Source organism: Amblyomma mixtum, chromosome 4, assembly GCF_055824585.1.
Source record: "Amblyomma mixtum isolate Tamu chromosome 4, ASM5582458v1, whole genome shotgun sequence".
Lineage (NCBI taxonomy): Eukaryota > Metazoa > Arthropoda > Arachnida > Ixodida > Ixodidae > Amblyomma > Amblyomma mixtum.
The window spans coordinates 39,815,057-39,833,136 of record NC_143015.1 but is presented as its reverse complement, the minus strand read 5'-3'; the positions used below and the strand labels follow the sequence as shown (position 1 = coordinate 39,833,136).

General features: G+C 47.3%; 1 protein-coding gene across 1 annotated transcript in view; it reads right to left on the bottom strand.

Moving 5' to 3' along the window:
- Positions 1-5,090: 5,090 nt before the first annotated feature.
- LOC149346297 (calcium-activated chloride channel regulator 3A-1-like) overlaps positions 5,091-18,080 on the bottom strand; it is a 68,412-nt gene continuing 55,422 nt past the window's right edge. The window contains exons 8-10 of the mRNA XM_089541283.1: positions 17,989-18,080; positions 10,177-10,467; positions 5,091-5,707 (exon numbers count right to left, since the gene is read on the bottom strand). The exon at positions 17,989-18,080 is cut by the window's right edge and continues 82 nt beyond it. Coding sequence (XP_089397409.1) covers positions 5,091-5,707; positions 10,177-10,467; positions 17,989-18,080 — 1,000 coding nt within the window. The remainder of the gene's footprint in view (positions 5,708-10,176; positions 10,468-17,988) is intronic.

The window sequence follows — 18,080 nt, the reverse complement described above, 5'->3', positions numbered from 1 at the left end:
TACATAGGCTGCCATTTATTATATATTTCCATATGAAAGCTTATAAGGTTTTAATAACGCAGTAATCACTCATTTTCATTCCGCCAAGCAGTCACACGGCTACAAAGGGACCCGACACAGCTTCCACAGAAACTTTTGCTCTTTCGTAAAAAGATTCGTCCTGGTCTGGGAACATGGTGTATGACTGTGCTTGGATGGATGCGAATAAGTAATTAATAACTTAATGGAAGTCTGCTCCGCCTTAGGGGAAATTTCCCCTCAACACTTAACCAAAAGTATATAAGGTTATATGCAGATCTGTCAGTATATGTTCGTATATAGAACTAGCTCCATATATAAGCTCCAGCCAAATATGGACATATACAGATTTATCTATATTTGGTCATATATGGCCCATATAAGTATATTCATCCATATATGACTGTTCGCATATATGGCTATATACGGATTTGGCCGTATCTGGGTATATAAAGACCATATATAGAAATCCCATATATGGGCTCCATCAGATATGGTCATATAAGGATAGGACATATCTGGCTATATAAGGACCATATATGCATATATTTCCATATATAAGTTCAATCCATATATGGATATATAGGGAATTGGGCATATCAGGCCATATATGCAAGATATATCCTTATATGAATTCAATCATGATATGAATATATAGGGAATTGGGCATATCAGGCCATATATGCCAGATATATTCATATATTGTCATATATGAGTTCAGTCATGATATGGATATATAGGGAATTGGGCATATCAGGACATATACGACCATATATACATATATTTCCTTATATGAGTTCCATTCAGATAATGGTATATAGGGAATTGAGCATATCAGGCTATATACGCCCGTATATTCATATAAGACCTTATATGCCCAATTCCCTATTTGTTCATATCTGGATTTTTTCATATCAAACCAGATATGACATTTCCGTACGGGGACCGGTCTTAAGGGTCAGCCCCTTACAAAGAGCGAGGAAGGCGCTATGGCTCTCTAACGTAGAGAAGCCAAGGAGGGAAGCCTCCCAGCTCTCTCAGGCAGGTGACGGGTAAGGGGGGAAAGCGGGGTTCAAGGGGCATGCCCACACCTGTGGTGCACGTTCGAGAACGCGTATCCACATGGCGGGCACTTCCCATTAAAAGTTTGGTTTATTGGTTTGGTTTATTGGGGTTTAACGTCCCAAAGGAAGGACACCGTAATGAAAGGCTCCGGAAGTTTCGACCACCTGGGGATCTTTAACGTGCACTGACATCACACAGCACACGGGCGTCTAGAACTTCGCTTCCATCGAAATTCAGCTGCCGCGGCCAGGATCGAACTCGCGTCTTTCGATTCAGCAGCCGAGCGCCGTAACCACTGAGCCACCACGGCGGGGCACTCCCCATTAAAAGCCGGATTATAATATTGGAGCTCTGCCGGGCACAGTAGAGTGTTGGTATATAAGTGACGGAGCCAACGCTTCTCTCTTTTGGTTAGCCCTTTCGCAGGGGGGTGTGAAAGCAGCTATGCTTTGCTTGATACAACTGAATAACTCTTCCACCTTTCAGGCCCCAGCGGCCGACCTCTAACATTATCCATGGGCGTGCCCGAAACCAGGGGCCGTGGGCCGCGTCCTGAACCCATCTCGCTCTTCCTGGTAGTCGCTCTGCTTGCTGCAGCGCTGATGAACAAGCGCCCCTATTGAAAAATCCGGTATCGCGGCAAACCGGATTTTACCGGAACATATCGGTTTCATACCGGTCCGGTATCACTCTCATACCGGCGAGACCCGTCCGGTTTGATGGCTATACCGGTTCATACCGGTCCGGTATCGATCCCAAACCGGAAAGACCGCTCCGGTACGGGGTCATACCGGGCAGTCCATTCCCTGTTCGAAGCTCAAATCGGACAAACCAGTCCGGTACGGAGCTCAAACCGGACAGAGTAGTCCGGTACGTAGCTCAAACCGGACATACCAGCCTGTATTCAGAGCGATATGTGCTGCGGTTCTGGTGCTTGGTCTGCAGATTGACTGTTGTACGCCAGCAGATATTTTTTAGGGGAAGGGGGGGGGGGCAGCGTGCGCATAAGTGCGATAATCAACACATACACGGTTTTGTTGAAAGGTCTAGAAAAAGAAAAGGGCTAAGCGTGAGCTTCGCAGTGGCAAAACATGCAGTTTGTGCATGAAAGGCGGGGGCTGCTTCCCGTGCAGCACCCTGACAAAGCCAGGGCGGCTGTGTGCGGGCAACCGGCTAGTATATATCCGCCAGCAGCCTTCGTAAGTCCTTCGAAGATTACTCTGGATTTCACAGTGCAGAACTTCAAGACTGGCTGATAAACATGGCGAGCCTCCGGTGACTGCGCCAGAGGCTCAAAAAGGTTTGTTACTGTCGCGTTCATTGTAGCAGCTTTCTTAATGTTCGCTAGCGGCAGCCTCTAGCGACGCATCGATGAAGAAAGAAAATTCTTGGTTTCGTGCAGGAATTCTTTGCACTTCTTCTTCAAGTGATCGCCCATTGATAACGCAACTTGTCCAAGCGTCATCGCGAGCGGCCCCACCCTTCACTCTATCAGGAACACATACTAATCACAAATCGCCCAGAACATTTCTATCTACAAACAAGAAAAGGTTAATTCAACGGAGCCGGCAGCTTGGGGTGTTCCCTTAAGGGCGACGCTTCGTGCTAGCTAAAAGATACAGCGCTCGAGAGAACAAAATAAAAACAAAAACCACCTGTAGAAACCATACACGAGTAACCCGTCTTTGCGCAATTTTTTTTTAAAGCTTTTTTCTTTTCTCTTCTCACCGCCTTTGCTTTTCCTGGGTCCAGTCGCAAAAAAAAAACCTGCGCATTCCTGGCTTTTCTGACCTGTTCCTTCCAGTACCGTTCCCCGAAGCGGCGCGGAGGCGCTCACTCTACAACCCACGACCGAGCATTTTAAGCCGCCCTCCCGACCACGCTACCCGCGAGGCTTCCATGAAGTGGCGAGGAGGTTCCGATTCTGCTTGTTCACTGTGCCCGGTCGCAGCGCGGTGACTTTATGCAGAAGTCCTCCCCCGCCTTTCCTGCGCTTGTTTGGAACAGGTTTTAGTTCTCTCCTGCGGCTAGGTTGAGTGTCAAGCGATGAAGGTAGCTGCGAAAACACGCTGGCACTGGCTCGTTGGCGTTGAATTTGTGTTATACAATTTTTTGCGCCTTTCTTCGTGTTGCCTTGATCAATCCTTGATCAAAGATGACATTGCCTTTCATGCGTACGTCCAGTGCAAATATGGTGGTACCCTATCATCCTTGTCTCATTGATGAATGACTTCGCTCCGAAAGACGTGAGTGGTGAACATTTGACCGGTGGAGGCCACGGCAGTGAAGGCGGATTTTATGACGGCGACGTCGTGCTGCTAGGACGTAAGTACGCATTTTAAATCACTCTGTTCTTTAAGTACTGCCTCCGTCTCGGGGATATGCTCGGCGTCAACAGAAGCGTTCTAACTGTCCAGTGTCTTTTTAACTAAAACTTTGTAGATTGCACAGCGTAGAGGGACGGAATAGCGCAAAATTTTCTTTCAGTTACATACCGAAATTGCTTGTCCTTCATGATAACACGACTAAAATTAGTTTTATAGTTTGTATTCTTTCTTTACAGAGGCATGTGGTGTACACGTGCGAGAGCAATCATCGATAACCGTCCTGAGGGGGAGCGGCTCAAGCCCTTGAACAAACGTCAAGCATCGCATCGATGCTGCGGTATGTGCCGTAAATAATGGAGGATGACCACGCAAGCATCGGAATCGTCCGAGCAACCTGTTTACACACCAACAATGTTACGACGCAGATTTTCAACACATTATTGATTCAAATATGGAAGGCGTGAGGTGCATTCACGATACTGAGCATTGCCAATGCTCAGGGCCTGGCGTCTTGAGACTCCTCGCTTGTCTGTGGCTTGTCTGGGCCCACGAGGGCCCGCAATTCAGAGCCCCGTTTGTGCTACTGGGGTATGCATTTGTAATTATTGCATACAGGTCCACCTCGGGAATGGAATCTTTATTCCTTCGGCTACGTGGGCAGCAGTTATGGTGGCACCCAAAGATTCGCGTTTCTGCAAGGACGCAGCCTTTGGACGACTCCACAACTCCTGGAAAGGAACGTTACAGGGCAAGCTTGCCATCGGAACCTGAAGTCAGAAGCCTCGACAGTGGGCAGGAAGCCAATGACCCCTGAAAAGCTACAAGCCATTGGCCGTAAGTTGCATGTCACAGTGCTCAATGCATTATGTTGTGTGTCAGTGCCCAATTAAATGATAAGGTGGGGGCATTATGTACTACCAATCATATTTTCTTTTCTGCAGGTGCTTTTCACTACTTCATTGGCCAGCACCCTGTAGAGACCCCAGCGCCAGGAGATCATCGCAAAGAGTTAAATTATTACCTCAGTGAGCTGGTTCACGACATGCGAAAAAAATAAACATCTTTTGGAGTTTTTGATGCATTACAATACTCACCAAGCTACCAATACTTGGTAAAAGCTGGGAGCAAATAACACAATTGCACATAGACTGCAATACGAGTCGCTGATAATCGCAGATTACCAGTTTCTGAGGCTCTGTATATTGCAGCATTTGGCATGTGCACTTATGGCTCCAGTTTTTGGGCAGATTTAGTCCAAGTGGAATATATTTGAAGCATTTTATTCCTGCCTTTGTCCTGTGATACAGGGCCCTCCTGTATAATACGGGCGTAGCCTGTAGAATACAGGACTGTCCTGTAATCCGGTATGAATTTTAAACCGGAACCCCATACCGGGTTATTGTACAGGATTTGCGATACCGGATTACCGGAATATCCTGTATGAAACAGGACAGTCCTGTATAATACAGGACTCTCCTGTTTTGTACAGGATACTCCGGTAATCCGGTATCGCAAATCCTGTACAATAACCCGGTATGGGGTTCCGGTTTAAAATTCATACCGGATTTTTCAATAGGGGCAGGCTGCTCCCTAAGGCGAGGCATCAGGTGGAAGCCAGAGGGCTCCTGGACATTTAGGAGCCCTCCCACGGTGCATGTGCAGTTTTTTATTTTTTTTTGTTTAGATTAGTGAAGTTGAGCTTGCCCCCTGTCCTTCCATGCGGTTTGTCTCCTCCTCCTCCTTGCGGTTCAGCATCGTCGATACCACGACCACGATGACAATCACGATCAGCGCTGCTATGCAGGAAAGTGGAACCCAGAATAAGGGCGACGCAATGAAAGGCGACTCCTCACTGGATTCGTTTGGTGAATTCATAGCTTGCGTTGTCGTGACCTTGTTGTCCGGGGCCCTTGTGGTCGTGCTTTGCGTCTTTGTGCTTTGCGTCGTAGGGCTTTGCGTCGTCGTGGCCTTTGTCGCTGGGGCTTTCGCGGTCGTAGCCACTGTTGGTTTAACAGCCGAAGGGGTGTAAAACACGGAAACAATGTTCGAGGTTTCGGACTTCAGCCCATCACTGTTAGCTACTCTTGCTGCCAGGTAAGCGTCACAGGTCCAGGCGCCATCTTGCCCAAGCGAGGAGAAGGAGCGCGGAAGTGAAAAAGTGAAGGCATGCCGGCCACCAGATGGTAGCGGGTCGAGGTTGCCTTCGACGACGTCGGCTTCCTTGATCTCAGCCTCGTTATCGAAGTGGTCATCTAGGTCTTCGTATTGTTGTCCGACTCGAATATCCACGGAGGAAGCTGCGGAAAGCAACGTCTTTGAAGCTGAAACCGGACATCATCAGGTGTGACGTCGTCATAATATGTGCCACCATAGAGGGAAAAAAAACTAAGGAGGGAGCATGTCGTCCTGCGGCCAGCGTTCGCAAGCCGAGTGTTTATGAGGCCGTTTTCTCCCTCAGTTTCTCGCTTTCCGAGACATTACTTTGTTTTGATTTTGGTATGTCTTAGTGCGCGCGTAAGCGTGACCCGCGGCGCGGGCGTCTACAGCAAGGAGGTTCATCTACAGTCAGTTTGCCGCGCTAATCCGCGCATGCGCTTGCGCAGCGGGGCTGAATTTTACCGCACCCTTTCACGTGGTGTGATCACGCGGGGACAAACTCTTTTTTTCCCTATCTTTACTTGTTAAGGCTAGGCTTCCTGGTTGTCGCCGGACGCTCACTCCTCAGTTTTTTTTTCCTCCAAGTGTGCCACAGACTGAGATATGCGCTTTGCTTTCGTTTCCCTCGCCATGTTTTCACAGACGTCATGTGACCGTTCTAGTTTAGTTTTGTGGGGTTTAACGTCCCAAAGCGACTAAGGCTATGAGAGACGCCGTAGTGAAGGGCTCCGGAAATTTCGACCACCTGGGGTTCTTTAACGTGCACTGACATCGCACAGTACACGGGTCTCTAGAATTTCTCCTCCAAAGAAATTCTAGCCGCCGCGGCCGGGATCGAACCCGCGTCTTTTGGGTCAGCAGCCGTTGTGACCGGATGTGACCGTTCTGGCTGTTTATATTTCACGACGTAACTTTAAAAGGACTCATTTTTCGTCAAGATGCCGAGAGCGTCTCGCTCCCTTCTGACATCAATTAGTCGTGACGGGTTAAACTTGAACTAACATTTTCAAAATAGTTAGTCTAACGTCCATTACATACTTATGACGATGAAATACTGCGCTTGATAACGTGCCGAAAACCGAAATATTAGCATTGTCGCCTTTCTCAAGTGATCAAGTCAAGCGTAATACTGTCGCATGTTGAAACAACTCCATCTCAGACGCACGAAATGGTCCTCAGTTCCGCAGCCGTTTAAGCTGGCACTTTTTCTTATTATACGTCCGTTCTGACGAACCGCAAATATTTACGAAGTTATTTTCTCTCCGCTGTGCTAGCGGTTTCCCGCACCATGTCTCTCATAGTCTAAAGTTGCGTTCCAATTCAAGTCGCTGACTTTGCAACATGTATATACAAAAAAAAATTAAATTCCCGGGCACTTTTCTTTTAAACCTGGATATTCGTTGTGCCTTTTACGAAAGATAGCATTCGTATAAAAACGGCCTGCGAAATTGAGTACAAGTAATGAAACGTTCGAGGTCACTGCGCGGACCGCATTGGAATAATGCGAAAGCACTGACGCCTCCTCGGCACTCCACGCGCAATTGATCACCGCGTCACGCAGCAAACGATCACGACAGGCGCGCGCCAACAGCGAGAGAACGACCGCTGGTGGTGGTGGCAGCGGATACTGGTCCCGACGTATGTTGGCCTGTTAGTGGCATCACTCTTAGGGACCAGGGGAAACGGGATGGGAAGGAGGGGGAAGAGAACGACCGGCGTAGGAGCGGCCTGCCGAAGCGGAAGGGGCCCTATAATCATTTCAAGTTGCTTTTTTGTTGTGCCGTCGCTCTACGCCTCTGACGTCACAGTGACAGCAAGAGGCTACGGTGGGCGCTCTCCTCTGCAGCCCCGGTGACGTCACAGCGAAACTTACTATGACGAGATGACTTGACGCCATGGGTTGCCATAGTAACCGCACCAATAATTCACCACCACCACACATTAATTGCCATAATTGCAAGACGGCAATGAAGCCACAACTTTTTCACCCATAATTCCCCTTAATTCACTCTAATTCATTCTTAATTCCCCTTAGTCCGTTAGTTGTTTCATTTCTCTCCGTAATTCATAAATTAACTCATTAAGGCCGCGATTTTCCCACACTTACATTGCGTACCCATTTCGGGATTTCAATTTGGCGCTAGGTGTTGGCTCCGCAAGCAGGTCCGGTCACCTGTTCCCACACTTCTGGTGTTTTCAAATTTGGCGCCACACTCTGCTCTAGCTCTGCCCACATTTTGGGCATTTTTGGCTCTAATGCGCAGAATATATATAACCAGCCCCTATATATAGCGTTCATTGATTACGAGAAAGCATTCGACTCAGTAGAAACCTCAGAAGTCATGCAGGCATTGCGGAATCGGGGTGTAGAAGAGTGTTAAATGAAAGTATTGGAAGATATTTATAACGACTGTGCATCTGCCGTAGCTGTCCATAAAGTCAGCAATAAAACAACAATAAGGAAAGGTGTCAGAAAGGGAGACAAGATCTCGACTATGCTATTCACTGCCAGTTTACGGGAGGTATTCCGGGGTCTGAAACGGGAAGAGATGGTGATAAGAGTTAATGTGGAATACGTAAGTAATTTGCGATTCGCTGATGACAAAGCCTTGCTAAGTCACTCAGGACATGAACTGCAAAGCATGATCAATGAATATGACAGGCAGAGCCGAACAACGGGGCTAAAAATTAGCATGCACAAAACCAAAGTAATATTCAACAGTCTAGCAAGAGAACAGCAGTTCGCATTTGGTGGCGCGGATCCGAATTGGTGTCAATTTAGGGCAGGTAGTGACAGCTGATCCTGATCATGAGAGGGAAATAACTAGAAGAATAAGAATGGGGTGGAGCGCATATGGCAGGTTCTCTGAGATCATGAATGGCAGTTTAGCAATATCCCTCAAGAGAAAAGTATACAACAGCTGTATCTTACCGATACTCATCTATGGCGCAGAAACATAGAATCTAACAAAGAGGGTTCAGCTTAAGCTAAGGACAACGCAGCGAGCTATGGAAAGAAAAATAATAGGTGTAACATTATGAGATCGGAAGCGGGCAGAGTGGGTGATAGAACAAACGCGTGATATTGATATCCTAGTAGAAATCAAGAGGAAGAAGTGGGCTTGGGCAGGGCATGCAATGCGAAGGCAAGATAACCGCTGGTCCTTAAGGGTAACGGAGTGGATTCCAAGAGAATGCAAGCGTAGCAGGGGGCGGCAGAAAGTTAGATGAGCGGATGAGATTAAGAAATTTGCGGGAATACTGTGGCTGCAACTGGCGAAGGACAGAATTAATTGGGGAGACACGGGAGAGGCCATTGCCCTGCAGTGGGCGCAGTCAGACTGATGGTGATGATGATGATTAACTACTCAGCCGATTTTGAAAATTCTTTCTTTGCGCAGCATCCTCACATCATCCTATTTCGATTACAGCCACTCCTTTGACTATCTCTTTAGAGTTCCCCGCAACTACTGCCGACACGTTTTGATGACACGCTTTAGTGACACTACCCAGCGAACATAGCCTATAGTCGGATACAACTTAAGAAGGCAGCCGCTTTTCCCCGTCAAAGGACCCCCTCCAGCCAATGACATCGGCCATTTCTCATTGTCCTGCTAGTGTGACAATCCAGGGTGTGGCAGATGAAAGGGGATAGTCCTCTCTGTCCACAGTCGGGGATAGACCCCTCTCTGCACTGTGGCACGGCTCCCTGCATTGTCACCCTAGCAGGGTCACGAGAAATGGCCGACGCCATTGGCTGGAGGAGGGGGGGGTCCTTTGACGGGGAAAAGCCACTGCCTTCTTAAGTTGCATCCGACTATAGTAATGCTTTCGCATTAATAAACCTCTACAGTAATAGTTGCAGCTGTCGGGGCCAGTTGGTATCTTCGTTATGCTGCCGAAAACGTAAGGTGCAGTACATCACAAGTCTGTTCTGGCATCCCGTCCCTCGAGTCATTTCGCAACTTTGGTGTGCCTACTGGCACACCAAAGTTGCGAATATTTTTATTCACTGTGATATCCGATTTAAAGTGAGTACGGGGATATGAGACGGTTACCTGACGAGCCCGAAAGACATCCTCCCATTCTATTAGCTTCTTTAAATGTTCCTAAACTTCTCCACAGAACTACGGGATTATAGTACCGTGGAGATTGCGGATACAAATATTGCGAACAAGGCGGTGTATATTTTCGCCTCAGTGAAGTAAAATGGAGCATTTTATTTATTTAAAAGGTTACGATAGTATTTAGAGAACGTGTTTTGCGGTGGATATCAAACTTTAAAATAATGGAGGACGTGTGAGAACAAGGCCGATTTTCATTTCATTGCTGATCTTTTTCCTTTTTCCCCTTTGTTCTCCTCCCCAAGTGTAAGGTAGCCAACTGGGCATCGCCTGATTAACCTCCCTGACTTTCCGTCCTTTTATCTCTGTGTCTCATGAATGTATGCGGCAACATAGCGCGAACAGTGTCGAAACAATCGAGAAAAATCTTTAAAATGCTTCCCTCCCTCCCTGATCTGCTGACATGCCTTCGATGAGACTGTCTCATGATAGTAAATTATGTGCCTGTGAGCTCCACAGTACACGTCTCTTCTTAAAGTGCTTACCCTTTCCAAACGTCAGGTGAGCTCCTGGCCACGTCCAAGTTACCCTCACCAGGAGAGTGTTGCTCTTTCCCGGCCACACGTCTTCCACGGCCAGGTCACTGATGGGTTCTGGAGGCACTTGCGCTTCCACAATATCTGTCGTGACATCGAAGGAACCCCCGGACACCACCCTCTGGAAATCGTCCACTGGCTCACCGGGTGGGCCGGTGGTGTCGTCGGTTTTGGTGTCGTTGACAAGATCGAGCCACTCCAACGGCCACTCGCTCCGGAAGTCGCTTTCGTTGTATTCATCTGCGTGGACCACAGCCGGCAAAGGTGCATAAGGAGAACGGGGACAAGAATTCAGGCCACCAGTGCAGTTTCGAAGCTCAGAAAAAATATATATACTGACGGGTACGATAGTCCTAACTGCTAAATCAGAGTTTCAGCTCTGTAGGTGTTTTGGTTTCCGATATATTGAGGTAAAGAATTTGATGTCTCTTTATTTTCCACACACACACTACCTTCATGTACCACTCCTCTGCCTTTGAATGTAATGAAGGCGACTTTCCGATCAGATCAGTATATGAAGATATGTTCAACCTGCTCCAACAATGACAGATTCATAAGCAGACGGTTTACATGTCAGTGCACGTTAAACTACCCCAGCTGGTCTAAATTTCTGGAGCCCTCCACTACGCCGTCCCTCATAGCCTGAGTCGCTTTCAGACGTTAAACCCCCATGAACCATAAACTAGGAACACAAAGCTGTGAGTGGTGGCTGACGCGGACAGTCTTTCGCGCGAGCACCGCCGGTCAACGGAGAGGAGTGCGGTTCTAGGGCCACGTGGCAGCGCGTGGGTCCGCACGCCGCTAAAGACACTCCTCTACGCACGGCCGCAGAGACCCCCCAACATCTCCCTCAACCACCCTATCTCCACACGTGTAGTAGCCATGGACGACGGATGCGCAGGAGGGGTGCGCAGCACTTTGGCGCTATCTGTGAGCGAGGGACGCCAGTTTCCTTCGCTCGGCATGGCTGGTCTCAGAGTGTCTTACTATCACCTAGAGGGAAAGCTGGCTGCTGCTCTTCAGCCACCATGGACGCTCAAAGCATCATGGGCCGGTGAGCTACTTTGTGCGGGACAGTCATATTTATTCGGGAACACGGAGTGGCACTACTAAGTGTTTTTAAAACGCAGTTCTCCGTGTGAGAGAAGAGCGAGAAGAGCCGTCAAATGGCGCGCCCCGCGAAAAGACGACTTTTGCACGAACGTAGTCCACAAACGCCATAGTAGCGAAAACGCAACCGCACAGGACGTCAATAATAGGTTTCTCTGATTCGAAATGCCATTTAGAAACATCTTAAAGTGTTTGAGCAAAAACATTTTTTACGCATATTTGTTTTTTTAAATGCTCTTGTTAAGCGCACTTGATAAGCGCACGCAACCGCACTTAGTGTGAGCGACATTGAGGCCTGCGACCGGTTTCTTGCAAAAGCGATCAACATCAGCGCTTTCAGCGACAAGCTGAAACCAATAGCTTCGCCGCGGTGGCTCAGTGGTTATGGTGGTCACCTGCTCACCCGAATGATTCGGGTTCGATCCCGGCCGTGGCGATTGAATTTCGATGGAGGCGAAATTCTAGAGGCCCGTGTACTGTGATGGCAGTGCACACTAATGAACCCCAGTTGGTCGATATTTTCGGAGCCCTTCGCTACGGCATCCCTCACAGGCTGAGTCACTTTGGGACGTTACAAACCCCAAAAACCAAAGCCAAACCAATGAAAGCACGAGTTATTGGGCAGAAAAGGGCGAACGTCTGTACTTGTGTGAAAACCTTGCAGAAGAACAAAATTTTTACTTCTGAAAACTAAAGAGTGAGCTTGCAAAAAAAAAAAAAAAATAGCGGTGCTCTAGCTCTGTTTAAACAGAGTGAGAAACGGTAGGTAGCGTCACGTTGGATTAGCCTTATAAAGTCTTGTTATGCCGTTCGTTTAGAGTTTCTTCGGTATTTTCCTCGCTAAACCAGCGCTTCTCAATATTTAACCAAAGCTAAAGCGAAGTTAATTTTTCATGCTCGCCTGAACGCGTGATCCTACGGCCTAGCATGTGCTCACCATGTGTGCACTTCGTGCCTGGCGCGCCGCTGCTACTTCCCTTATGTATTCGGTACGGGAGGCCATGACGTGACGGCCTCCCACGTGTACACGGACTTATTCCTAGGCACGCCGCTGCTCCTACCGTGATGTATTCGGCTGAAGATGGCGTGACGTCACGCCCTATCAAGTAAACGTCGCGTTTAGGCTGTTCTGCGAGCCCATGGTCGATCATGGGATCTAATTTTGGTTGACCCGGACGTCCCCGGCTCGACATTGACTTGACCTTGAAATCACCATGACAGCCTCGCCTTGACCTTCACTTGACCTTGGCATGTCCAGTCGCGTGGCCATTGGTATGATCAGTGACCATCCACCCGTTCTACAACCTTATAAACTGAAGGATTCACCTTGGCTGAGCCTTGAAGGTCATGGCTCAGGGCTTATGAACGTGGGTGGCGCTGATGAACACTCTCAAGGTTAGGTTACTTGTAAACATAAATACCCCCGAAAGCAGAAGATTTGATAGCCGTCGCTTTAGCTCATAGGTAGAGCACTGGACCTTATGGAGCATGTTATGGTGCTTATGGAGCATGTTATATCTAAATACCTTATGTCATTTCTGGAAAAAATAACATCCTGTCTCCCTTTCAACATGGTTTTAGAAGAGGTTTATCTACGGTTATTCAGCTCGTCACTACAGTTCATGAATTCGCTTGATCGATTGACAATGCTGGACAGGTTGACGTCATTTTTTTAGCTTTCAGCAAGGCGTTTGATCGCGTCATGCACAATAAGCTCATCTTTAAACTTCAGCATCTTGGTCTTCCAACAGCATTTGTCGAATGGATTAAAACCTATCTTTCCAACAGAAAACAGTTCGTCGATGTTAAAAAATCTCATTCAGGTATTTTACCCGTTACCTCTGGTGTACCTCAAGGCAGCGTACTTGGGCCTCTTTTATTCCTTATTTATATCAATGATTTGTTTATCTGCGTAAATACGTCCGAAGTCAGTATTAGACTATTCGCAGATGACTGCATTCTGTTTAAGAAAATTAGCAGCACTACCGACCAAGAACGCCTGCAGTCAAATCTTAAAAATGTCCTAGAGTGGTGCACCCTTTGGTCCATGAAAATAAACAGCGACAAATCGGTTCATCTTCAGGTTACTAACAAGAAAGCACCATACAGTTTTAATTACGCCATAAACAATCTTCCACTGCTACAGGTGAGCGAATACAAATAACTTGGAGTTACCTTTGCAAATCGCCTCTCATGGTCCAGCCACATTAATAACATTTGCTCGTCTGCTTCAAGAAACCTTGGCCTTCTAAGACACAAATTAAAACACGCTCCCTCTCAACTTAAACAACTTGCCTTCAACACACTAATTCGTCCGAAACTTGAGTATGCTTCTGTCGTATGGGATCCGCACTTAAAAAAGGATATAAAGAAACTTGAAATGATCCAAAGAAAAGCCGTCCGTTTAATTTTTAACTCTTACCATAGCTCTATCTCGCCATCCATTCTGATGTCTGCGAAGAACATATCCACTCTAGAAAGAAGGAGAGCACTTGCAAGGCTTAAATTTCTGTACTCACTTTACTCTAGTCAATTTAATATTGATGCTGCTCCCTATATATCCCCCCGTTCTACACGCCAGACACGCAATAGCCACAACCATAACCATACCCCGTACTTTGCACGCACAAATATGTTCAAAAACTCATTTTTCCCCCGAACAATCAGAACGTGGAACTCACTGCCAGCAAATGTCTTTTCGGCTCAGGATGCCGCTGCTTTTGAAAAGAGTATCCTATTGTATGTGTAAACTTAACAATATCATTTCCCTCTGTTTGGTTTTCTTTTTTGTTTGTTGCCGGAACGCTGGATTTGCGTAGTGTTTGATATTATTTTTGCTTTTTGAATGTTGCCCCCCTGCTTCGTCTCGATGACTGCAGTATGTGTAAAATAAAAAATAAATAATTCGGACGTCGTGGGTTCGGATCACACCGGTGGCATGTGGTTGTTTTTTCTTCTGCTTTTCTAATCCATTAGCTTTAAGTGATGACATATTCAGTAATATTCTAAATTGATCAACACCACAAAATAAATAAATTAATTTAAAAAAATCCCCTGTGCCCCTTGGCTTCTGTGGCTGTTGGCTTCTGTCATATTTACAACGAGCCCCTCATTCCCCATCCTTGTTTGCTTAATTGCTTAGCGAGGGCCTCGATTCTGGCAGCCTTGACGCCATAGGAAGCATAAGACGGTTCTCACGCAGCTTATACCCTCTCCGTTCGATGACGTTCTACGTCACACCTGCGGTAACTCAGGACGTTCTATGTCTGCCGCTTATGAACGTGGGTGGCGCTGATGAACGCTCTCAAGGTTAGGTTACTTGTAAACATAAATACCCCCGAAAGCAGAAGGTTTGACAGCCGTCGCCGTAGCTCAGAGGTAGAGCACCGGAGGTGTAATTCGGAGGTCGTGGGTTCGGATCCCACCGGCGGAATGTGGTTGTTTTTTCTTCTGCTTTTCTAATCAATTAGCTTTAAGCGATGACATATTCAGTAATATTCTAAATTGATCTACACCACAAAATAAATAAATTAATTTTTAAAAATCCCCTGTGCCCCTTCGTTTCTGTGGCTGTTGGCTTCTGTCATATTTACAACGAGCCCCTCATTCCCCTTCCTTGTTTGCTTATCAGCAACACACGGCAGTCTCATCCCGAGAAATCTAGAAGTGAAGCTACCGCTTTAAAAATATCAGGTTTATTTGGTGCTTTAGTGGCAAGGTTTTCGCGGAAGGGAAGGTGAGGCTGCCCAAATCATTCGATATTAAAGTGACATTGGGGACCTTTAATGCTAAGCATGTACCGTTTGTGAGGATACATGCTTACCATGATACATGAGAAGGTGATTTGCGGTAGATGGTAATCTCCAACTTCATGTAGGATGTGTTTCTGGAAACGCAAGTTAATGGTGCGTCCATGATTGCTATGGAAGCTGTGGAAGATCGGGTATTCACCTTGTTGGTATTGCATAACGGTGGTGGCACACAACCCCTACCCGCATTCGAATACGAGTCGATATATTGTCTTGACATCTATTTTTTATCTTTATTTTTGTTTGGAACAGACCACTGCGAGGCGGTTACACCGACCTTCGAGCCCTCGGGGACAGTACATTCTCTATGCATTCGATTCCAACCGGAATATCCGTTCGCCACTGTCGCCAGTAGCGCGCACCACTCGGCCTGCTTGGCGTTGCATACCGTCCGCTCAACAGTTGGTGTAATCGGCTATCGGTGGAGCGTTCCAGGATTGAGAACACATGTCAGGAGACTAAACCCAGCGCATTAGCGCAGTGTGAGATTCGGGACCTTTTTATTGTAACTAAAATGACCGGAGCAATTATTTTGGCCAACCCGATTTTCACATGAGATCAAATGAACTGAAACTTTCTGAACTGAAAGCTTTCTTTATTCAAGGTCAAACTAAAGCTTTTCCTTCTTAATTTGTAATTTTTTTTTGTTATTGATCCTATGTATCGCGGCATCTGCGAGTGTTTTACTGTACTTTATCCTGCATTACATTGTTTGTATTTAAATATTTCAGTAAATAATATTACACTATGTACCTATATTTATTCTGTGCGTCACTAATTAATGTGTTGTGTATTTTATATTATGTTGCATATTGAAATTTATTTTCATGGGAGGTCCCGCCCGCGGTCTTGTACCATGGGACCTCTCGCTGTATACTATTGCAACTTTGATTGCATTCAATAAACTTTCAACTTCAACTTCAACTCTCATGCACAAGCCGGGGCATATCGCCATGCGACGGATGCTTCAGATTCGTTGTAAAGTAGGCAGGAATTTAACGAAATAATCTTTGTAGGAGTGCGCTGTTTTACGCCCCAGTGGGACACACGGTTTATATGGGCGAAGCCGTAGAGGATCGCAACCGAATATTTTATACCACGTGGGAGTTTCTGAGGGGCCCTCGCACCGCAGAGTATTCAGGTTTTTTCGAATTCTACCTACATCCAAATGCTGCCCTGCGGCCGAGTCCCGATTTGGCCATGTTGGGATAAGTAGCCCAACGCAAAAATCTCGTAGCCTCCGCGTTGAGTCCAATCACATAGAGAAATCAAACTAAAATTACCTGTTAGCAAAGTTGTCCCTTTAAAAGCAAAGAATGAAAATCTCAACAATGGCATTAGTTATACGCCCACCAGGCAGTTGGAAATGGCTGTAGCAGCCGTATTACTCCGCCTAGCTTTTACATATGCATTAGTACGTCTTAGTGGCACACGCGCTCCCCACAGCCGCGCACTCGACCGAACACACCTACTACAGCTGTGAAATTGGACAGGCGACATATACGAGAGACAGGCTGCACGAATCAAGCGCTATCATTAAACTGATTCCTATTTATTGAATTCATTTAGAAGGTAAACGAAGCGGAACAAGCTTCGACACCGGCCGCCGCTGGAGACCCCCGTTATTCTCCAGGCTGTTAAGAACGGCTTGAGTAGGAAGCAGCCAGCACCCATGTTTCTCCTTTATGGTTCCGAGAAGCCCCTGTCCACTCGACGACGTTTGCCTCAAGGCGTGCCGGATTGACCGTGAGGCGAGGGCAACGCACTTTGTTGCGTCTCCCAAAAGAGCCCAAAAGAACAACTGAACACAAAAGCGCCCAATTCTCCGGGGTCGGCTCAAGTGCGGGGAGACGTCAAGCCGGTGGACGTTACCTCGTTTCGGTGGCTGTTCTGCGTACCGAGCACCGCGGGGAACTTCCGCAACCTACGTGAACGTCCCGAAGAACAAAGGACGACTTCCGGAAGCCTTTTCCCGACCTCGCATCGCCCCCCTTTCGCGACGGATTTCTCCTGACGGACAGTTTTCGGCTGCCCGGGGAACCCGTCCTCGGGTCCGAGAGCGTCGCATTCCGCTGACTTCTTTACCTCGAAGGGATTCTCCTCTCCCAGGCTCAGCACCTGAAGGGGCGTGTTCACAAGTGCGTGGCTGCGGTGTTTTTGCGCTCGAGTGAATGTTTCTGCTCACTCCCACCCTGACGACGGCGTGATCAACCTAGGGAAGTTAGGGAAGAAGCACGCTATAAAACTCGATGTCGTATGCAGTCGAGGACCAAATTTCTGATCCGGACCCTTGTAAAAATGTAAATAAATACAGTCTCCTTTTCCCACCTTCGAACTTCTTTGCTGAGCGGCGCTCCTGTCCTGGTGGTGGGAACGGGCGTCGTCTGGACCGTCGTTCTGCCTAGACGCAACCCCAAAACCTGGCCCACAACAAGGCCTATTGATGAAGACATTGCCTTGATAACGAGACCAACTTATTCCATATCTATTCAATTCAGATCGTTCTCGCCATTTGTGATTAGCTCAAGCTGCGACACTCTACTGCTATTAAAATCACCACCCTTTCGTCGAGCCTTGGGAATAAAGCTTCGATATATACGAAAGAAAAGCGACGTTACATTACGCCACCTTTGGGGTTTTAATTTACACCACACCTCTGTATTCGAGAGTCAGCAAAGTCGGCATTCGCTCAGAGTTGCATTGTGCTCGAATAACGGTGCATCTCCTGTTCCTTGGGGGCAGCCCGCGTGATTACACCTAGGACTGGAGTTGACTCATTACTGCGAGTGGAGGCTATGCGAGTGTCTGAGCGGGCAAATGTGCCGGGTACATGGAAACTCACCCGAATCAGGATCAACGACTCTTATTACGGTCAAGGCATCCCAGTCCTCCGACGGGTACGGCACGCGAGTCGTATTCTGGTTTGAGACCTCC